Source organism: Cynocephalus volans, chromosome 10 (assembly GCF_027409185.1).
Source record: "Cynocephalus volans isolate mCynVol1 chromosome 10, mCynVol1.pri, whole genome shotgun sequence".
NCBI lineage: Eukaryota > Metazoa > Chordata > Mammalia > Dermoptera > Cynocephalidae > Cynocephalus > Cynocephalus volans.
Window position 1 is genome coordinate 102,085,390 of NC_084469.1, and position 23,974 is coordinate 102,109,363.

Here is a 23,974-nt window from a genome sequence, read left to right on the forward strand (position 1 = left end):
AGGAGGGGTGGGGAAAGGAGGTCCATACCACTACGTCAGAAGTTAAATAGTTCAGAAGCTTTAAGAGGGAAACGTCTCTTCTCCCTCTTTGTACACAACACAAGCTGACCCGTCCCTGCTCCTCACTTCTAATGAGGAACATTCAACCTCACCTCAACTCCTCTCAAGGCCTGCCTTTCAAAAGCTGTCACATTTTGTGGAAAGACACTCTTCTTGGTAGCAGTAGTGTCCTTTCTGATGGTCACCCTGAGAGACTCAAGTCCACACTTTATGAGAATGCCAGAGGGGGCAGGGAGAGAGGCAGGAGGGGAAGAAGGCTGCTCGATGAGTGAAGAAATGCACAGAGCAGCACAGACTGAGATGGTCCCAACCAGGCCAGTGGAGAATGAGAAACCCCATGGCTAGCACTCCCAGAGGCTGAGGGAGACAGCCAGGACCAAGGCCATCAGGGCTGCAAGAGGCCAGTGTCAGAGCTCTATACCCCAGGCCAATCTGAACAAGCAGACCTGCCCACATCACAGTGGCCATTTCTTACAAAACTAAGTATACTCTTAACATATAATCCAGCAATTGCTCTCCTTGGTATTATCCCATAGTTGAAAACTTATGTCCCCACAAAAATCTCTACACGGGTGTTTACAGCAGTAAATCATAATGAAAGCTATGTGGACTTTGGGCAATGATGCAGTGTCAGTGGAGGTTCATTGATGCTAACAAATGCAGCCCTCTGGTGGACTATATCAATAATGGGAAAGCTACGCATGTGCAGCAGCTGTGGGTATACAGCAAGTCTTTGTACTTTCTGCACAACTTTGCTATGAACTTAAAACTGATTTAAGGCCGAGCCCGTGGCGCACTCGGGAGAGTGCAGCGCTGGGAGCGCGGCGACACTCCCGCCGCGGGTTCGGATCCTATATGGGACTGGCCGGTGCACTCACTGGCTGAGTGCCGGTCACGAAAAAGACCAAAAAAAAAAAAAAAAAAAAAAAAACTGATTTAAAAGTTTATTTATTTTTTTTTTTAAAGAGCTGCTGGATGGCCGGTTAGCTCAGTTGGTTTGAGCATGGTGTTGATAATACCAATGTCCAGGGTTTGATCCTTGTACTGGCCAGCCATCAAAGAAACAAAAAGGAAGAGCTATTAAAGCATTTATATATTTTTCAAGGTCAAAGATTAGGATCCCTGTACCAGCCAGCTGCCAGGAAGATTAAAAAAAGGGCTGGCCAGTGAGCTCAGTTGGTTAGAGCATGGTGCTGATAACATCAAGGTCCCAGGTTCAGATCCCTGTACAGCCACCCACCAAAAAAAGGAAAAAAATTCAAAACATAAATTTTCAATTGTTAAAAACATTTTTCTCCACTCAGATGAAAAATGAACCTTGTTCAGAACTACCACTTTCCAACATCTTACATTAATATGGTTTCTCTCTGCTGCAAAATCTTATTCAGTAGCTCCTGAGATAACAGCAAAGGGCCTTCCATGTTTTGCAGATTATGATCTCCCTGTGAGTTATCACACACTGGGTTGTGAGGAGACGCTGACAGCTTTCTGGTATTCCTTATATTCATACAGTGCTGAACTGTGGTATCTTAAATGGTAAGACACGAGGAGCAACTGAAGGACTTCCTGCAACCTTTACATTCACAGGGTTTTACTCCAGAGTCAATTCTCATGTAGACATTAAGGCTTGAGCAACATAAGGCTTCACCATACTCCTAACATACTTAGGATTTTTCTCTAAAAGTGAGATTTCATGTTATGGCATGTGAAATATTTAAAGGTTGGAATATAGTCCCTACATTCCCAGGGCATTTGCAGTAATTTTAGATGTGTAAAATAAGCCTTGTGGAATTAGCAAAAGCTATCTCACAAGTACAGGGTCTTCTCTATATATAGTGAGTTCATATACTTTATGTAAAAAAAAAGTATAGGAACTTTTTTATGTAGTAAAAGTTCTACCACATTCCTGATAATGTGGCTTCAGCCCACTCTAAATTACTAACTGTTGTGTAAAGTCAGGTTTCCTACTTTCACAATAAACTTTTTTTCCTCTATTTTCACAGGGTCTATCACCACAGGAGTTGGAAGTGAATGTTAAGATCTGATGAACACTTAAAAGCTTTTCCATATGCTTTACATTCATAGAACTTCTCTCCTGTGTGATTTCTTATATGTTTAAAAAGAGCTGAAAGCTGAATGAAGGCTTTCTTTCCCATATTCCCTATTATCCTAGTGTTTCTCTGCACACAGGATTCATATATATATGAACATTAAGGCTCCTGGAATAGCTAAAGCCTTTTTCACATTCCTTACAGTATTAGTTTCTTAGGATTGCCATAACAAAATACCATAGACTAGATGACTTAAACAAGAAAAATTTATTGGCTTATCGCTCTGGAGGCTGGAAGTCCAATATCAAGGTGGGGCAGGGTTGGTTTCCTCTGGAGGCCGTAATAGAAGGATTTGTTCCAGGCCTCTGTCCTTGGCTTGCAGATGACCATCTTCTGGTGACTTCACATGGTCTTCTTACTGTGTGTGCACACGTCCTTCCTTGCACTTTCTCTTATAGGGACACCAGTGATGTTAAATTACAAACTGACCCTAACAGCCTCATTTTAAGTTAATTACTTGTTTAAAAACCTTATGTCCATACCTTGTGAGGAGCCAGGGATTAGGGCATCAAAATATGAATTTTGGGGGGCATCATCCAGACCACACCATTTAAATCATAGAGTTTCTCTCCGATGTGAGTTCACATATTCATATTAAGGCTTGTGGAATTAGGAAAGGTTTTCCCAGATTCTCTACATTCATAGGGTTTCTCTCCAGTGAGATTTCTTATATGTAAGGTAAATCTTAGGATTTAATGAAGTCTTTTCCACATTCCATGCTGCAATAGGGTCTTCTCCATTGCGAATCCTTACATTGATTAAGACCAAAGAGATAAGTGAAGACGCTTCCACATTCCTTATATTCATAGGGTTTCTCCCCACTGAGTTCTTCATGTCTTCCAAGTGAACAAGAACACTTTTAGGCTTCCTAACGTTCCTTACACTGACAGTTTGTCCGCATGTCTTCTTTCATGATTTCGAAAGGAACTGGAAGAACTAAAGGTTTTACCACACTCTCTACATTCATAGGGTTTTTCTCCAGTGTGAGTCCTTTCATGTAACTGAAATGAATTGGAGTAACTGAAAGATTTCCCACACTGTTTACATTCATAGGGTTTTTCTCCAGTGTGGATTCGCATGTGAAGATTAATACACGTGGGAAACTTAAAGGCTTTCCCACACTCCATACATGTGTACGGTTTTTTGGCACTGTGAGTCCGCATGTGATTATTCAGACTGGAGGAATGCGTAAATGCTTTCCCACATTCAGTGCACTCAAACGGCTTCTCTCCAGTGTGAATTCTCAAATGTCCACTAAGATTCGAAGAAATAGCGAACGCTTTCCCACATTTGACACACTGAAAAGGCTTCTCTCCGGTGTGAGTTCTTATATGTTCGTTAAGGCGAGAGGACCTGGCAAAGGCTTTTCCACAGTCCTTACATTCATAGGGTTTCTCTCCACTGTGCGTTCGTACATGCTTAGTAAGGTCTGAGTTCTGAATGAAGGCTTTCCCACAGTCCTTACATTTATAGGGTTTTAGTCCAGTGTGAATTCGATAGTGATCATTAAGGTATGAGGAATTTCTGAAGGATTTTCCACATACCTTACATTCAAAGGGGTTCTCCAAAGTGTGAGTTTTTATATGTTCAGTAAGCTGAGAAGACCTAATGAAGACTGCTCCACATTCCTTACATTCATAGGGTTTCTCTCCAGTGTGAATTTTCACATGTTGACTTAAGCAGGAGGAAACCGTGAAGGCTTTCCCACATTCCTTACACTTGTAGGGTTTCTCTCCAGTGTGAGATTTTCTGTGCTGAGTAAGTTGACAAGACCTAGTAAATGATTTCCCACACTCCTTACATTCATAGGGGTTGTCACCAGTGTGAGTTCCCATGTGAATATTAAGGTATGCAGAATATCTAAAGCCTTTTCCACATTCCTTGCATCTGTAGGGTTTTTCTGCACTGCGAGTTTGTATATTCACAGCAAGGCTTGTGGAGTGAATAAAATCTCTTCCATATTCCTTCCATTCATGAAGTGTGTCTCCACTGTGAGTTCTCATATGTGCCTGCAGGTGTGACTGATTAACGAAGGCTTTCCCACAGTCATTGCATTCAAAGGGTTTGTCTTTCGTGCACACGCTCTGGTAAACATTTGGATTCAGACTAAAGGCTTTTCCATACTCATTCAACACAGAAAGTTTCTCCCCAGTAGAGGTCTCCTTGTGCAGAGTAAGGAAGTCTATTCCATTCTGATAACACTCAGAAGTGTTTTCAGTATTTTGATTTATCCCATGAGTCTTAAGGCACAAGTCTTCACTGAAGACTTCTCCATAGTACACACAATCATAATGTTCTCCATTGTGGCTTCTTGCCTGTTGATAAAGGGATGAACGATTAAAGTATGGTTCAGAATCATTCCATGCAGACTCATGCATGGAATTGATAGATTCCATGCATCTGAAAATAAAAACATTATGATAACAACTATTTCCATTTTTACCATTTTCATTACAAATATACAATTCCTGCCCTGTTGATTTTTTTTTTTTTTTTTTTTTTTAAAAAGATGACCGGTAAGGGGATCTTAACCCTTGACTTGGTGTTGTCAGCACCACGCTCAGCCAGTGAGCGAACCGGCCATCCCTATATGGGATCTGAACCCGGGGCCTTGGTGTTCTCAGCACCACACTCTCCCGAGTGAGCCATGGGCCAGGCCCCTGTTGATTTTTTTAAAGTGGAATATGAAAGGCTTCTTCCAGAATGCTGTGCCATCTACTCTAAACAGATTTCTATAGAGTTTCATTAAATTGTTTTAAAAACTCACTATCTAGTTAGTGAGGACGGTGTACTTGCAGGAACCCTGATATAACAAGTGTCGCACTAGCTTTCAAGCATCCTCAAATTCAACATATTCCAAGTACCTCTCCAGAGACACAGCTCCCTCTTGGGTCAATGGTACTTCTCTCAAATATCTCTCATTCTGATTTTCTATACAGCATTCCCAATCTTCTCTGAATGTGCAAAATAAAAGACCTCTTGTTTAAAAAAAAAAAAAAAAAAAAAACCTCTTGTTTATCTTACCGTTTGCATCCCACTGGAGGTTTGTCCTCTCAAAAAATCCTGCTGAAGTGCTGACCCTTTGGTTTCAAGATGCACTTTCCATTCTGAAGTTAAAGAGAAAGAGAACTGTAAGGGTTTGGAGACAAAATATGGTAGAGGTTGAAAAGGGAAGGGATCAGGTCGGCCCAGGGCTCACTTGGGAGAGAGTGGTGCTGATAACACCAAGGCCACGGGTTTGGATCCCTATACAGGGATGGCTGGTTAGCTCACTTGGGAGAGCGTGGTGCTGACAACACCAAGTCAAGGGTTAAGCTCCCCTTACCAGTCATCTTTTTAAAAAAAAAAGAAAGAAAGAAAATGGTAGGAATCATTTGTATTTGTTTTCAAATTAAACATGGTAAGAAAAAAGAAAGCAAACACAGATTTGAAGATTTTGACAATGTCAAACATCTGGCAATAATAAGGATGTGGGGTCAAAATTAGATAGTTTATTACAAATGGATTCTATGAAAACAAAAACTGATGGGGAACACAAAAGAACATGATCATGGAAGGAAAGCAGAAGTACAGGACAAGAAGCACACAGCAAAACAATGAACTTGAAATATATTAGGCTGTATTGTGAAATCACAGGAAAGTCTGAGCAGACTGAGAGTAAGACAGCAGGAAGTTGCAGAGTTCCTAACTTCTGAGAAAAATGGCCTCAACCTTCCAAGGTAGAGTGCATCTTCCAAAGTTTCTTCATTCTATTTACAAATATACGGAACTTACTGACCTGTGTTATTCTTCATGAATGCTCACCTTGGAGAGCTCCTCTCTGAACTGTCCTCAACTCTTCTTGTTCCAACCAAGAGATCAGACTGGGTTTGATGTTCTGACATCCTGTACACAGGGAAAGACAGATTAATGGAAGAGGCTCAGGCAAGAGATGATAAACCTTCCTATGATTCAAGAACTATAGTTCTCATGAAAGCAGTGAAATTATTTTAAAACAGCCAAAAAAATGCAACCATTGCCTCTATGCCCCCCAAAAGATTGGTTATCTCTGACCTCTGAAACCAAATTCAAATTTATGTACACACTTATAAAGTATTAAGACTTTTACTCAAATAGGAAAAAAAGTACGTGGGAAAAAGAGATCTTCATTTTTATGGGGAAACCACCACACCTGTAAATCTTGAACAATATGGTACATCAGACTCCTCTAGAGAGCTTGTTAAAGCACAGATGACAGGACCCCAACTGGACAGTTTCTGATTGAGTATGTCAAAGGTAGAGACTGAGAATGTACATTTCAAACAGAGTGATGGTTATGCTCTTAATCTTAGACCACATTTGGAGAAGCATCAAGTACATTTAAACCTATTAGGGCAGGGACTATGTCTCTGTTATCTCCCACTGTACTCAGAGTTGACATCACTGATCATATAACACCATAAGTATATAACATGTATCTGTTCCATAAGAGGTTACAAGAAATGATCCAGTCTCACCTACTGTGACCAGGTTCTGGTAGTTCTCCAGCATCACATCTCTGTATAGGTTTCTCTGAGTTGTGTCCAGTAAAGTCCATTCCTCCTCGCTGAAGTCCACAGCCACATCCTCAAAGGTTACCAGGTCCTAAATCATCACACACATACTGGTTTGAGCCATGAAACATGTCCACCAATGTTCACTGGAGAATAAGGAAGGGAACCCAAAGACTATCCAGGGTTCTGAGGGCTCCCATTGTCCATCCCAGGGGTCAGTGGTCCTAGGTACTCTTCTCTAGCCACACTCACTCACTGTCCATCTACTCCAGTCACATGGCCTTAACGGCACCTCTTATTCATGGGCTTACTTCAACACAACCAAACCAGGAGCTCATCTTATTTACCTCTATTGCTGCACACTCTTGAGCACACTGCAGATGCTTGATAAACACTGATAAATAAACAAATTCTTTGACCAAGGGATACTTTCATCTCCCTTACCATCTGTCAGAGCACTCAGCAAAGAAAAAGCAGGGGCACCATGAGGGTCAAAATTAATTAGTAATTACTGAAATGCTGGGATGATTTTTCAAAGTAATCCTTCACCAAAATGAGAAGCTCTACTCCCTGGGGAGATCCAATTATGGATTCAGTCCTTGAGTGAAGCTTTATTTGCTTTAACAAGCTCTGGAGACAATTCTATGTAGAAAGAATTACCCTGGTGGATGCAAGTATGCCATTTTGTAGAAGGATACACTTTCTGAATACCTGATAATAATTTGTCGGACAGCCAGCCACCATCTTTTCTATCTGTCTTTTCTTCATAAAGGCAGACTGGGTCCCTGTAAAGAAGACCTCATGGAAAAGAAGGTAGGCATGAGAACCCAGAGCTGACCACAATCTGCACGTTCACATGCCTGGAAGTTAATCCATCCTTGTCTGAAATTCCCATATACTCCAGCACACTCAAGAAAACACACACATATACACTGAAAACAAAACACACACATACATACATTGCTGTCACACCATCCTGCCTCTCCTGGAGCCAGAAAAAGGAATGGTGAGCTATGCTGCCCATCAGAAAAGGGTAATGGCCTCATTTGGCAGGTAAGGAAACATAAGCCCTGAGAAATATGAGTCTTTATCTGCCCATGGTGATAACTCATGAAGAAAGTACCTCTTCCCAAAGCACACATACCAGGGGCTGTCTCCTAAATGAACCAGCACCATGACTGCTCAGGCCCAGACCATGGGACTCTGTATTGTACAGGAAGGACCTAAAGCAGAGTCTCTGCAATAGGGCATTAGCAGGACTTACCATGGGACAAATCAATGGTTGCCATCCTCTGAGGCTGATGGCGAAATCTGCCTGAACACTCCTTCCCTTGAGGACAAGATCACTTCTGAGCAGCTTATGAATCTACATGGGCAGTGGCCATCTCCATTCCTCCTTATAAAGGGTTAGTGGAGACCTGTTCAAATCAATCATTAATCAACAAGCATTACATATCAGTAATCAGACATCATACAATAGCGCTCTCTCTGCAGATAACACATGTGAAAGCCACCAGAACAGTATGCTCTATAACATGAATATTAGTAACATCAATCACCATTTACTGAGGACCAGTATGTGTCAAAAGTTGCACTAGCAGCTTTTACTTAATTATCATAATACAGTAGATATCATTATCCTTTTTTAATACTGAAAAAACCTATATTCAGACAACACTAGTAATTGGTCCAGTATCATCCAGTTTGGAAGTGGTGAGCTAGGACTTGGTTGCAGGTAAGTTTCCCTAAAGTCTGATCTGAAGTGGTTGTTGCTACTCCCCAGCATGACCAGAAGTCAGTCTAGATCTGCACTGTATGATACAGTAGTCACTAGCCATGTGTTAATGATCACTTCATATTATATACCTAGCATGACTAAAAAACAAAAATTTTTATTTAGTTTTAATAAAAATTAATCACAATCTTTTAAAACTTCCTCTTGCCCCTTCTGGTCTATTTTCTCATCCTCACTTCCAGATAAGCACTCTGTGATTTCCTTCATTTACTAGATACTGCATACATACACTAGGCATCGTGCTCCTCTTTCTCAAACGTATATCTTAACTTAATTTTCTCTATTGTTAAAAGAAACAATATGGGAGAAAAATGTTAAAATCTACCACTGGAGTTGTGGACCTGTTTATGTCTGTTGATGGAGTTTGGATGTGTTGTCCCCTCCGAAACTCATGTGGAAATTTGATCCCCAATGTGGCAGTATTGGAAACTGATTGAGTCATGGGGGCAGATCCCTCATGAATGGATTAATGCTTTCCCTAGGGGAAGGGGGATTAATGAGTGACTTCTTGCTCAATTAGTTCCTGCAAGAGAGCTCATTGCTTAAAAAGACCCTGGCACCTTCTCTCTCTCTCTCTTGCTTCCTGTCGCCATGTGATCTGCTTGTTCCTGCTGGTTGCCTGCCACTTTCCACCATGAGTAGAAGCAGCCTGAGGCCCATGCCAGACGCAGCTGTCCCAGAATCGTAAGCCAAATAAACCTCTTTTCCTTATAAGTTACCCAGTCTCAGGTATTCTGTTATAGCAACACAAAATGGACTAAAACAGTCTGTGAAGCACTACTTTATACAATTTGTAACATCGTTGGGTGATACACATACTGAACTTTAATATTTTTGAGGAAACAAAACCTTTTATCATTATGAACCCTATGTATGGAGGGTACTTCAAAAAAGTTCGTGGAGAAATATAATTAAAAGATAACACGCGGTGTTGATAACAACACAGTCAATGGTTCAGATCCCTGTTACTGACCAGCTGTAAAAAAACCACAAAAAATAAATCTTTCCATGAACTTTTTGAAGTACCCTCATCTCTAGGAATGTTCTTGGATGATAATGTGTGGCATGGGGATCTGCTTTCCTCTGGAGAGTTTTTGCATCTCATGGCAGTATTATGTGTCCTTTGGATGCCAATATTCCCCAGTACCTGGCACAAAGCCTGGCTCATGAAGACACCCAGTGACTACTGTCTAGCAGACAACCAAGATCCTTCTCGAATTGTATAATCAAGAGTAAATACATTACAGCTAAAAAACTGGTCATAACACAACATAAATCTGAGTCTGCAGGAAATGTACTGAATTACTAAGAATGCAAGGGTGGGAGGAACACCATCGTCTTCTCCACACACACCCACCAGCCATGACTTGTCTACACAGCAGAGACCAGTTTCTCATGGCCTCCTGATGTGAATACGTAGTGCTCTTGATCTTGCACCCCACAGGCACCCGATTCCCTCTGCTCATCTGCCCACAAGCCAGGGCTTGCCTGTATTCCAGAGAGCTGCTTCCTGCTTTCCCAGTGACTGATGACTAGCTCTGGCCATGGCAACCCAGTGAACTTCATCACAAGCCAATGGACTGCAATGTCACCATCTCCAACAACATCTGAGGCCCAGTCTTGGGGAGAGGGACCCCCTCCTAATCTGCCTTCCTCAGGTACTCTCTGTCAATTGCAGGATATGTCAGAGTTCTCTCTACATATTTATGTTACACTTTTGTTTAAATCAAGGTGTGACTTCTATCTTCTGGCTGGACCAAGACTTACACACTATTGAGACTGAAAGTGATCTGAGGACTTAGGCTTGTAAAGATGAGATTTTGGGATTGTTTTGGTCATGGCTTTAGGCTTAAGCAAGGAGCTGAGCACCTTACCAATCTGAAAGACATTCAGGGCATCATTTTAATCAAGATATTACCTGTGTTCTGCAGCAAGTTCAGGCTGCAGTACAAAATTCTCAAGCACTTAGTCCGAATGATCCAGCAGACCCAATGATACTCAAAGTATCCACAGTAAATAGGATGCTGTTGGAAGCCTCTGGTAAGCACCAACAGGAGTATCAGAGCACAGACCTCTACTAGTATGAAACAAATCTAGGCCCTCTTCTGCAGGGAACTATTCTCCTTTTGAGAAACATCTTACCACTGGTACAAGTTAAAGACTGGACAACTAACCATAGGACATCAAGTGACCAAGTGGCCCAAGCTTCCCCTCATGAGCTGGGTGTTGTCTGACACACCTAGGCATAAGTTTGGGTACATGCGGCAGCGATCTATCACGAAATGGAGATCACACAAGACACTAAGCTGAGGCAGTTCCTACAAGAGCAGGCAGCAAAGACTCTTTCGACAAGCTCCATTCACAGTGCCGCCTCCCCCTCAATCTGTGCCTATGGCTTCCTTGGGTATTCCTCACACCCAGTAAACCAAGACAAAACTTAGTTTACAGAAAGGTCTGCACGATAAGCTAGTACCACTGGACAGTGGAGAGCTGAGGCACCACAGTCCTAGTGAAGCTGACACTGAAGGACAGTATCAATGGAAAATCTTCCCAGTGGCAGAACATCAAGCAGTGTATATGGCTGTCTTTGTGTCTGGAGTAAGAGTTGACCAGATGTACGTACACACACTGATTTCATGAATAGCTGCTGATGATTTGGCTAGATGGTCAAGGAAGTGGGAGGAGCCAGACTGGTAACAAGGAAGTCTAGGAAAAGGTATCTGGATGACCTTCTCTGAAAGGACACAGTGTCCCATATGAATGCCCACCAAAGGTCATCCACTGGAAATAAGGTGGACAAAATCACGCACTTTGACAATGTCTATTACTTTTCCTAGTCACCTCAGTGCTTGCTCAATGTGCCCATGAAAAAAAAAATGGCCACGGTGGCAGGAATAAAGGCTATGCATGGACTCACTGACATGGACTTCCCCTTACTGAGGCTGACCCAGCTATCATTACTGCTTTACCTCATCTCCTGAAAGCAGAAATCAACACTGAGTGTCCAGTATGATACCATTCCTTAGAAGGAACAAGCTGGCCACCTGGTAGCAGGTCTTCTTCCATCATGGAAGTGTCCAAGATTCATCCTCACTGGAAGAGACTCACGTTCTGGATGTGGATGTGCCTTTTTACTGGCACCAGCATCCATGGACTCACAAAATGCCTTATCTACAGTCACAGCATTCACACAGCACTGTTCCTAAACACAGAACCCATTACACTATACAGGAAGTTCAACAAGGGGACCATGTCCACACAATCAACTGGTCCCATCACACACACCATCGCTCAGGAGTCGCTGACCTAAATGAAAGGTGCAATGGCATAATGAAGACTCATTTACAGGCCAAATGGGAGACAACCCTCTGAAAGGAAGGGATCTGTCTCGCAGGACTAGGTATACGCTTTGAATCAGAGAGGCTTACATGGTACTGTCTCCCCACAGCCAGAATATATGGGCCCAGGAATTGATGGGTAAAGGTGGAATTGGCTCCACTGACAGAATTTTTGCTCCCAATCCCAGCAACTTAGAGTGCTGCAGGTTTGGAGATCTTAGTCCCTAATGGGGAAGGCTTCCCCCAAGGGGGACAATTATGGTTCCAATACACTGGAAGACGAGACTGCCCATTTTAGGCTTCGTATACCATTAACCAAGAGGCCAGAAAAAAAAGTATGGCAGTGGGGAGGGGTAACCTACTGCCTAGAGTGATTGTTCCCAGTTATCAAAGGGAAAATGGAGTACTGCTATTCAACTGAGGCAAGGAAGATGTAGTGTGGAACCTCCAAGTATTTCCATGCTGCAAAGAAAAGATTAATGGAAACTTACAGCTAAAGAAAGGCAGGACAGTGGAAGACTTACACCCATGGGGGATGAAGATATGGGTCACACCTTGAAGTACAGAAGCTAGAGCTGCTGAGGTTCTGGCTGAGGGCAAGGACAATATGGAACTGGTGGCTGAAGAAGTAAGCCACAGATATCAACTACAACCTTGAGAGCAATTACCGAAACAAGAAAGGCAGTAGTTTGTGTTTTCTCTTTGCTTGTTATATCTATGTGTTTATTTATAAAAACTACCCATTCACTTCTTCTATATCTTTCCCACTTTTAGTATATATATGCATTACTAGAGATTAAGTTTATAATTTAGTCTTTAGGGGGCCGGCCCGTGGCTCACTCAGGAGAGTGTGGTGCTGATAACACCAAGGCTGCGGGTTCGGATCCTATATAGGGATGGCCGGTTCGCTCACTGGCTGAGTGTGGTGCTGACAACACCAAGTCAAGGGTTAAGATCCCCCTTCCCGGTCATCTTTAAAAAAAAATAATAATAATAATAATAATAATTTAGTCTTTAGGGAACAGAATATTCAGTAAGAATGTGACTAAATTTGAGGAGTAAGTGATATGGCCTGTGATGGGGACACAATGACTATGGGGACTGTGCATCTTCTCACTTCAGGGAAGGGTGAGCATTTCTTCCTTTATAGCCTTAGGCAGAAATATAGACTTGTCTAATTATTATAAGGAATTCAACTGTGTGTAGAAGAGAGCATATGCAGGGTGACGAGCCAAGGAGTGGACTGTGACAGTTGTCTATCTCAGCTCCAATTTCACCTTCAATACCTGCTATGGAATAAAAGACCATATTCTTTATTTACACTACATTAACAACATGTTAAGCTTTGGAAGTAAAGGTGCATCATAAATTTGTTTAATATAGTTGCTGCCATGACATCCATTTTAAGTTACCTGAAACCCAGTCGTACCTATCACTTTTGGCCTAGTTAAAACTTCCCCTCCCTGGGTGGCTGCTTGTGATAGAGCTGCTTGTTCCTCATCTAGTGACCCCAAACCCAAGACATCCCACAGCTACTGACCAAATGAAACCCAATGGCCAATTCCAGAGTCATGTAAATAAGTTTCCCCTTCAAGAGTGGTTTCTCTAACCTAGCCAACCCACAATTTCCTTTCCCCAACCCCCAAGCCTAAGGGATAAACCCGTAGCCCTTAATAAAGGCATAGTCCCCCAGGTCCTGTCTCTCTCTCATTCTCTACCCACCGGGGAGCTGTCTCCCTGGAGGGTGCTCCTCTTCTATCCTGGATCTGAGTAATAAAGTGCTTCTGTTATAAATTCTAAAATAATAAGCTGCTGCCTCCTCTATGCCTCACCTGACCAACACACCAGAACGCAACTCTCTTCCTGGTCTGGGTATGGCTAGAATTTATAGCCACTCTCTAGTGAGAGACCTCTAGACAAAAGAGAGGAAAATAAAACCGGTGCAGGGGGTAGGGTATGTGGTCACACCACGAGGGACACAACAAAATGCCTTAAGGCTCTCCCTGGCTTACTGCCTGGCCCTCCCCTGTGGCTCACAGAAGGCACTGCGGATGGCAGGGGGATATCTGCATTGTTGTGCATTTGCTGCCTTTTGCGTTTGTGTAGTGCTGCCCAAACTCCCTAAATTGGGTGGGTCCCACAGTGTCCAAGTGTTCCTCGGGACCCACCAATTGCTAGATTTAATAGGGTAAAAGGGGCAACCACAAGCTCCTTCCCCCAGCGCCCAAGCCTAAGGGATAAGCCTGTGGACCTTAATAAAGGCACAGTCCCCCAGCAACATCCAAGGCTGCTATCACTCCAGTGGGAACTACTCATGGGAGTGAAATTGACTGTAAGCCAACTGGCTTGCTACTAAGAGGCAGAAGAAAGTACGGTAGACACTGTGCCAATACGAGGGCTAGCAGAGTAAAAGAGGGAGCTTTGCATTATGCCTGCCCTGAGTTGGCGAGGCAGTATCTAGGGAGATCACTATACTTTCCAACCTGACAGGAGGGGCACCCCCTTCACTATGGAGATGGCACCTCACTGGCAGTGCCGCTGCAGGGATCCACTATCCCTGTGTTGCTGCCCACCCTTGCAACTGTTCCTCTACATGCCAACCCTGCTGAGGGAGCCTGGGACACCCTACAGAGGGAGGTGGCCACCTACAAATGGAGTTGACCAACCACAGATGAAGGCCTATGCTCAAAACAGGAGCCACTGGGACCACCAGGAGCTTGTCAGGTAAACAAACACCTGGAGAGGAAAAAATATTTTAGCTGCCTAGAAATACAAGCCATTCTAAAGATTTTATTTAAAAGGGGGAAAAAAGGAGTAAAAGGACTGATTATCTTGAGGTTTGGAAGTCCCAGACAGAGACTACCTACAGGCACCATGTCCCTTACCCCTCCCTCTTTTCCTCTTTCAACCAGAGACAGAAACTAAGAACCACCCCTGCAGACAGCTAGAAGCATAAATCGCCCTCCCCTCCGACACCGCCTCCCCCCCTGCAAAGCCTCAGGTTTTAGGTAGCTACAAGTCCAAGAAAAAAAAGAGGAACTTTAAACTTTAAATACTGAGCAAATGCCAGGTCTAACAAACATACTACTGCCAGCCCTAGGTTACTTAGTGACTTAAAACCAAACAATGAGATGGTGTGTATGGGGGGGAGGGGGTTAAAGGTAATTAAATATTAACTTTAACATTTGTGCACCAATTGACAAAACTGCATAGGCAAAATCAGTCTGTGGCTCCAATCAGTATGGGAATCGCACTACGTTTACACATTGTACCCCTTAAAATCTTAAAAGGATAGCTAAATACAGAAAAGGAAAAAAAAGCATGCCTTGCTTTAACTGCAGCCTTGCTTAAATTTCCCATAGTCATGGTACCTACTGCCTTAAAATATTCCCTATTGTAATAAATAATAAATTTAAGTTAAAATATGACTGTGACACTTACAAAGTGGCTTGATAAAATGGGATGCCATGGATCCCCAGTTAAAATAGTTAATATAGCCCAATATAGGTTAAAACATGGCCTCAAGAATTAAAACTTACATAAAACCTAAGTAATGAGGGAGTGATTATCTCTAGTACTTCTCCATTTGACAGCACAATCTTGCCTGTTCTGATCACATCAAGTTCCCCATAACCAATATTATTAAAATTACTAATTCTATTCAATCAACAACCAGTAAATATTGGGCTCTTGTGAGTTTGGTTAGCATGTTCTATTCAGTGCTACTTCAACAGCTCCTCAGCTGCAGTGTGACTCCACCATCCAAGGGACACAATACACTTTTTTGTCCGGCTACACAACACACAGAACCTTTGCAAAAGAAATCTTAACACCCACCTTCTCTAGGAACACAGGTGTGACATTACGCTGATAACAACCTTCTACAAGGAGACTCAGTGGACAGACACTGAAGGACATATAATTCCAATATCTTCCAATAACTTTTAGTACTGTTCTGGTGGAAACATATTCCTCATTTACAAATTTTACATACTTTTAATATAAAAATCAAAAGGCAGGCCCATTAGTGCCTTGAAAAAAAAAAGAAAGGAAAAACCTTTTTCGTGACTGACAGAGGCTTTGGCATCTTCTGATGTCTCCTAGAGTGTCTGGACCATTTACGAAAGCCATTAGTTGTTCCTAGGGCTTCTAATGCAAGAAACTGTCCCTCTTGGCCTCCTTCCATACATCATTAAAATAAATGACTGGCTGCCTATGCGGCTCTTGTAGAAATAGAGGCTCTCACAGACCCTGAGCCTGGGACCCTCCATACCCAGCTGCCCATCATGCTTTGGGCCATGGAAACAGCACCTCACAAGCTCAGCACGACTACTGAGGCCTCTCTAAGACTCGACGGAGCCAAACCTGGGCCCCCTAGTATATTCCACTTCAGAAGGACATGGCTTCCCCTGTCCTCAGTCACTTGCCAGATACCAAAGTGTTGAAGGAGGTCACCCCTCCCCCAAGCCTCTAGACTACCTGGAAAGCCCCTTGGGACTGAGTGAACAGTAATGGGAGTCTGTGGACTATGCAAACAACACTGCTAACCATCATACATGCTAGAGTTTAGTGGAGAGTTGCTGCTCTCCACCCCTTAGCCAGGATATCCCTAATAAAGGACGAGACCCAAGAAACAACACACTTGGCCAAATTTCACGCAGTTATCTTAGCACTAGATGCCCTGGTGAACAAATGGTCCTATCTTTACATTTATTATAAACTGTTGAGCCATTACCTAAAAACTGTCACCTTCAAGGTGTTTAAAAGAAAAAAAAAAATACCCCCCCACACACGCACACATGCACAATACTAACCTTTTGAAAAAGGAATTCAATAGTTCTCAAATAAATGGTTTCACTGAAAGACATAATGATGTCTTTAAACAACTATTTTTCAAATACCAGTCCAATGAATAAACCCCTGAATTTTTCTAGCATGCCCCAGGCCTCAACTTATTTTTTATAAATTTTTAATATTGCCCCCATCCCACAAGGACTGGAAGCCAAGTCAAGGATGCATACTCTCCTGAGACTCATTAACCATAGATTGTCCTACAGGCCAGGCAGCTGCTCATCTGATATGGGACCCATATGAACATAAACTTCCACCAAAAAACAAAAACAAAAACAAAAAACCTGTCAGGTGCAGCTACACATAATCCTATTAACTACTGGTATTATTACTACGGGTGTGGATGCTTTATTGATTTACAACCTAAAGGGCTACATCAATTTCAGACAGTACCCACTTAAAAAGAATACACCAGTCCCACGTTCCAGATGACTTTGCTCTGGCACAGAATATCACTGCAGGAGGTGACATCACCTCAGATAACATAGCCCCAACCCGAGACCTTGCTGTCAGAGATAACTTCACCCATTACACTGAAACCTCCACACAGTGATACCCATGGACTGCCTCTCCTAAGGCACAAATGGACAGAACATTTTTTTGTTTTTCCTCCTGAGCTCACTGTCTGCTTAACCCATGATCCTACTTGCTCTCTGCTCATACATACACCCTCACACACCCACACCTAAAGGAAAATCTGGTACACATTGCTAAAATTAATGTAGATTATTGTTTTCCCCAGGAGGCACCTGCCTCATATCAGTGAACTCCTTAACCCCCTGAGGACAACCCATCCCCCTCCCACTTTCTACCAGGACCTCCTGGCTTGCCTCTGTAACCACAACCACTCCTCCTCCTTGGTTACACCCAGTATCACTAATCTTTACATATGCTTTCCTAAACTATGAGTTCATAACCTCCAACAACGTAACTGCCCTACTAAAATGCTTAATTTGTTGGTTAAACGATACTATTCTCCCTGCAGTCAGTATCTCCACCATTCTAATTGCAACTGTCTCACATTTAAAAGATGCTAAGGCACGAGGAGATGCACTGTCATAAATTTGTTTAATATAGATGCTGCCTCAGCAGCCATTTTCAGGCCTGACATTGAAAAAACCCTGTTGTCCCCTGTCATCTCGGGCCTAGTTAAAACTTCCCCTCCCTGTGTGCTTGTGATACAGCTGCTTGCTCCTCATCTCATTAACCCCAAACCCAACACATTCCACAGCTACTGACCACAAGGAAACCTAATGGCTAACACCAGAGTCACGTATTCCCCCTTCACGTGTGTTTTCTTTAGCCTAGCCAGTCCACAACCCCTCATGAACTCAAATAAAGGTACAATCCCAGAGGTACTCTCTCTCTCATTCCCTACCCGCAGGTAAACCCCTGTTGTCTCCAAACTTCCCATCGGCCCTCGAGGGCACAGCTCTTCTCTCTTGGACCTATGAGTAATAAAACGCTTCTGTTACTTCATGTGTTTTATTGTGCTGCCTCCCTTGTGTCTCACCTGACCAACACACTGGAATGTAACTCTCTTCCTGCTCGGGGCAGGGCTAGAACTTGTAACCACTCTCCCCAGAGACCTGAAGACCAAATCATGGGAACTTACAAAAAGCAGGCATGGGATGGACACCGCAAAAGGAAAGGAACTTCACATGTTGGCTACAACTATTGCATGGTGCTCAGCGGTTGGGTGTGAGGGCACTTGATGGTGCTCTGCCCATGCCATGTGCCCAGAACACACAGTCCCCAGGTGATCACCAAGCCCTGGCCCAGTCACCACCATCCCTTGACCCTCCTAAAAGGGACACCACGCACTCATAGGATTCCCACTAGCAGAGTGGCAACATGCTTGATGGTTGTTTCCCTCCTGACACAGACACAGTGCATTCCAGAATGCATGCTGCATATCAACCCAGCTCACTTTGTGCACCTACCTGTGTCCCAGAAGTTTGTTCCCCACAACCCTCCAGATGTAGACACTGTGGTCCCAGACCTCACAACTGAAGTGGCATCCAAATTGCCTCTGCATTACCTGCCCACCACCTGCCCTGAAGGTGTGTTTGTGACAGCTCTCCCAACACAGATACCATGCATTCCAGGCTCATACTGACAGTAGTATCCCAACTCCCTCCACACATCGGCCCACCAACAGCTGCTAGCCGTGGCTGTGGAGCATTGCTTCAATCTTGCCTAGTGATGATAGAACAACTGTGGCCCAGAATAACCCAGCAAGCTTCTCTACCATCCAGATGGCTACAACTACACGGTGGCCAAACATGCTGACATGACCCCAAAAAATCTCCACCTGCTCCTGAATAATGTCCTCCTATTGAGTGTATGCAAGACTTACGTTTCTAGCCAACAGAACACAGCAAAAACGAAGGGATACTGTAGATGTAATTAAAGTCTTACATCAGTTGGTTCTAAGTTCAGTAAGAAATTCATCCAAGTAGGCCTGACTTAATTAGGTGGTATTCTTTTAAACAGGGTCTAGGCCTTTCCTTAGGTTCTGACACTCCTCTACCTGGCTTAATGAAGTGGCAATGTGGCAAGAGCTGCAGGTAGCCTCTAAGAGCTAAGGTCAGCCTCCAGCTGACAGCGAGCAACAAATCCTGTCACTGCAAGGAAATTTTGCCCATTATCTGAGTGAGTTTGGAATAGATTTTTCCCTATTTTAGCTTCTCTAGTTAAGCTACATGAGACTGCAAACCAACCAATGCCTTGACTGCAATCAGGTGAAATCCTGAGCGGAGGACCTACCTAAACCAGGCCAAACATACTTCAGGTACTCAAAGAAGCTGTGAGATAGCTCATGTGTTGTTTTAAACCACGAAATTTGTCTTAATCTGTTAGGCAGCAAGAGATAACGAATACATGTTATCTAATGAGGTCTAAATCCCTGCCTTGGGAAGGGGCAGACATTCTTTTGTTTCTTTCTGCTTTCACTCAAAATTATGTTTATGAAGTTCATCTGCATTTTTGCATCTACCTTTGATTTTTCCCTTCTATTTACTGTAGAGCCTTCAAATACTAAGTATACCACAATTTACCTATTCTTCTGTTGATCCACATATGGGATTTTTGCAATTTAGGGCTATTTCATATAATACTGGTATGAAAAATATTTACTTTTATCTTGATACTCATATTGCGCGCATTACTGTTGTGTTATAGAGCCCACAAAGTACAAATTCAGTAGGTACTGCCAACAGTTTTTGAAATTGCTCTTCCAGTAAACTCCCCAAAGAGCAGTATATGCACATCCTCACCAACTTTATCCTCAAAACCCCCACCAATTGTTTCACTATGTCCAGCTAGCTCACTGGGACCTGTAAGTGGCAAAAACAGAACATGAATATTTCCAAGCCTTTGACCCCTTCACAGCTTTCTGGCAGTCTGCATTGGCAGGGGAGTTTTCTGGTCATTTACCTATAGTGAGTGACTCCAGCCTCCTAGATGTGTGAGTATCTATGAGGAGTAACACAAGACATTCCTTCAGGGAAACGAAGGACCAGTTTGGGTAGGAGGAGAAACCCCGAGGTGGACTGAAAACAATCAGTGAAAAGGCTTTGACTCTCTGATTATGTACACAAATATTTCCTAAGATTAATAATTCACATACGTGAATTTTCACGGAGAACTTATTTTTCAATGCCCAGCCACTGAGTCTCATGAAGTCCACGGACTTCCCATTCATGAAATTAAAACTTTCATACTTCCTATTTTCCCTTGATTTACATCATTTGATCAGATGGCACTTATTTTTTCCTGTTAGTCATACACTGAAGATTAGATTATTCCATCACATTTCCTTCCCTCTGTCACTCTAGAAATGTAATCAGCCAATTCATAGAATGATTTCCCAGACTCTTCCTTCCCTTTCTCTTTTTTTTTAAAGATGACCAGTAAGGGGATCTTACTTGACTTGGTATTGTCAGCACCACGCTCTCCCAAGTGAGCTAACCAGCCGTCCCTATATAGGGATCCCAACCCGTGACCTTGATGTTATCAGCACCACACTCTCCCAAGTGAGCCATAAGTTGGCCCTTCCTTCCCTTTCAACATGGCTAAAACATACAACTTATATTTCTGGACTCAGCTTAAATATCACTCTATTTTCTTAGCATCACCTACACCCATACAAAGACAGAAAAACAATACTGTCTTGTACTTTACTTCTAGATATTCATCAACTGTAAAATACATTTTTTGCTTGGTTAGATGTTAGCCTCCTCTTCTAGTTTACAAGCTCCCTAAGAACAGCCCTATATTGAATTTTTTCACTATGCCTTAATCAACGATTCAGGGACTCATCAGTTTACAGGAAATACAAGAAATGGAGGAAACATTTAAACACACCAGGAGAATACAATCAAATACATCAAAATGTGTGACTTTCTCGAAGAACAAATGACTTTTCAAGAAGACAATATAACTGAAAGACAATAGCAACTGCTCTAGGTTCAAAGAGACTAAAAGACATAAACAATCACAACATAAAAAACTTGAGTGGATATTAGATCCAAAAACAACCAAAAGGTTATTTGGGGACAATATGGAGACTTTTACTTTTTTACACAGGAAAGATATCAGTAACATTATTTTTAATTTTCTTGGTTCAAATAGTACTGCGGTTTTAACAGGGCAATGTCGTTATCTATAGGATATGCATTACCAAGCATTTAAATCTCAAGTGTCACGCTTGCAATTTTCAACTTACTTCCTCTCAAACAGTTCACCAAAAAATGTATTTTACTTTTCTGAGAGAGCAGATGACAAATTCAAACATTACAATAAAGGTGCAATAAAACCTCCATTCTTTCTTCCTAGAAGCCCTGTTTTGAAGCTCTGTGGGAAGGTACAGAACAGCTTAGTATTCCTGTTTTTTTCAGTAGAAAGACTTGCAGTCTAAAAACGTTTATGTCCACATACAGTAACATGCACACCCCAGACACCTAAAAAAGTAGCTTTGTCTTTCCACCTGAAAATAATGTGTCAAAAACACAGAACGAGCAAAGAGAAAGCCAAATTCTCATATGAAACGTTAGCAAAAGCAGAAGGAAGAGGCGCTCGTGAACCAACTTCATTCAACCCAGTGCTCACCCGAACGCGCAGCAATCGCCAGGTTCCTGAGGCGGGAGGACGCAGGGCTGGGGTCAACGCGCCTTGAAGTGGGGAAATTTTTTATTTCTGGGGGAAAAAAAAAAAAACACAACGATTGCTTTGGAGGCTTTAAAAGAGGCAATTACCGGGTTTGAAAGAACTCTACGGAATCGCCCTTACGACATATCCCGACGCACTCCCGGCGGGGACGAGGGCCCGGGTGGCGTCTCGGCCCTGGCTGCCCCGGGAGGACCCGCGGCCCCGGCGGACGCGAGCGGAGCGGGCCAGACCTCCCTACTGTAGGCTCCTCGGCGGCCCAGACCAAACTCGTACTTTCACCACCGGCTCCTCCCCTCCACCTGGCCTCACCAAAGCGGTCTTAACAGCCAGACGAGCGCCCAAGTGGAAAGAATCCCGGCCGCGCTGAGGTAGCGCCGGAAGAGACGCGGCGCGCTGCTGTCGTCACTTCCGCTCCCAGCCGCGGGCCTGCGGGGCTGCCGGGTTCTCATCTCAGGCACGTTAGACCTCGTTTGGGCACAGAAATTGTTTCCCTCCCGCCTGAGGCGGATGGCCCTCCGGGTCGACGCACCGCGGGACTGGAGGCAGAAACAGACCCGGAGGACAAGGCTGAGGTTAGAACCCGGCCTGTGGGCGGGGCCCGTGCTCGGGGCGGGATGGAGGCGGGACCCGGCCCAGCGCGCGGTTTGGACGGAAGAACAGACCAGAAGCGAGGCTGCGGGGCGTCTCACCAAGTGCTCTTTACCTGCCTCTGCCGGTGTTCCGAGAGCCCTTGCGATGATTTTCCCAAACTGATAAACCTGCCAGTCCGAGAAACGGACTATCTCTTCCGTTCAACCAATCCAGTCTTTAGCCCTTTATTTCCCTTTTTTGTTATTTGTTTAAATCTGGAGAACCTGCTAAACTGAGTTGATTTCTTTGTGTTTTCAATGTACTGGCACTTTTTGTAAATCTTGTATATTTTTTCTTCAAATATGTGTTTTTGTTTCTCGGGTCTTACCGTAGGTTCCAGGGTCTCCCGTACGATGTTGTAAAGTAACGTTGATACCAGGCATTCTTCACCTACGCAGCATTGGTTCTACAGTTTCTCCGGTAATCGTTTTGCTGTTGTTTTCAGTGTACGGCCTTTGTGGAGTTAATAAAGTGATTTTGAACATTGGCTAACGTTTTATCAGGAATTGTTTAGGTATACCATCGAATATTTTGTGAATAGTGAGTTAGCTATTTTGCTGTTAATTTTTCATCTTTTACTGTGCAAAATATTTATGTAGCCAAAGGCGTTTGTTTTTTAATATAATTTCTGGGTCTCCTGCCATACATTCAAAAGTCTCCATAAACTCTAGATTACATACAGATTTTCCTAATTTTCTTCTGAAATGTATTACTTTTTAAAAGTTTTTTTGGCGGCTGGCCGGTACAAAATGTATTACTTTTAAAAACATTTAAATCTTTCAACCTCATGGAATGTATTTTGGCATGTGGTGTAGGGTAATGACTCTAGTTTTTTTTTTTCCCCCAGAAAGATGGACAATTATTGTACTACCACTCATTGATAAATTATCCTTATCCTACTAACTTGAAATTCCATGTTTATTAAACAATAAATTCAAATATATACCTGTATCTTCTTCTAGACTCTCTGTGCCCGTAATATGTTTGCTTATGCCAATAGCAATATCATAATCTTTTCATCCCAAGGCTTTATATCAACTTTTAATATTTCATCGTAAAAACATAATAGTGGCTGTTTGTTGTATCTTACTATTCTAGGTGCTTCATAGACCTTAAGTTTTTATGCTACCAATGATGTAGCTACTATCATGATTTTCGTTTTTGTTTTTTGGACCAGCTTTACTGAGATATAAATTCACATATGACACAATTCATCCATTTAAAACTATACAATTCAGTGTTTCCAGTACATTTAACAGTGCTGTGCAACCATCGTAACTTTTGAACCTTTCATCGCCCTAAAAGAACCCTCTGGATGTCAAAAACCCACATTTATTTCCTTTCTTAATCTCTAGGCAACTGCAAATCTACTTTCTGTCCCTACAGATTTATCTTTTGTGGACATTTCATATGAATAAAATCACACAATGTTTTGTGAAGCTTTTTTCACTTAGCATGTTTTTCAAGGTTCGTCTGTGTTGTAGC

General features: G+C 42.8%; 1 protein-coding gene across 6 annotated transcripts; it reads right to left on the reverse strand.

Moving 5' to 3' along the window:
* Nucleotides 1–2,386: 2,386 nt before the first annotated feature.
* Nucleotides 2,387–22,227, reverse strand: LOC134388063 (zinc finger protein 266-like). Of its 6 annotated transcripts, none has more exons than XM_063110816.1 (8): nt 22,169–22,227; nt 21,800–21,886; nt 7,968–8,121; nt 7,415–7,488; nt 6,668–6,794; nt 5,976–6,056; nt 5,196–5,278; nt 2,387–4,486 (listed from the first exon to the last, which is right to left on the reverse strand). In XM_063110816.1, the coding sequence occupies exons 3-8, from the start codon at nt 7,990–7,992 to the stop codon at nt 3,050–3,052; spliced, it is 1,827 nt and encodes a 608-aa protein (XP_062966886.1). In that variant the 5' UTR covers nt 7,993–8,121; nt 21,800–21,886; nt 22,169–22,227; the 3' UTR covers nt 2,387–3,049. The 6 variants fall into 6 exon arrangements, with proteins under 6 accessions (XP_062966886.1, XP_062966885.1, XP_062966888.1 ...); XM_063110815.1 differs by having other exon boundaries at nt 21,980–22,219; XM_063110818.1 differs by having other exon boundaries at nt 7,415–7,501; nt 21,980–22,219.
* Between the last annotated feature and the right edge of the window lie 1,747 nt (nt 22,228–23,974).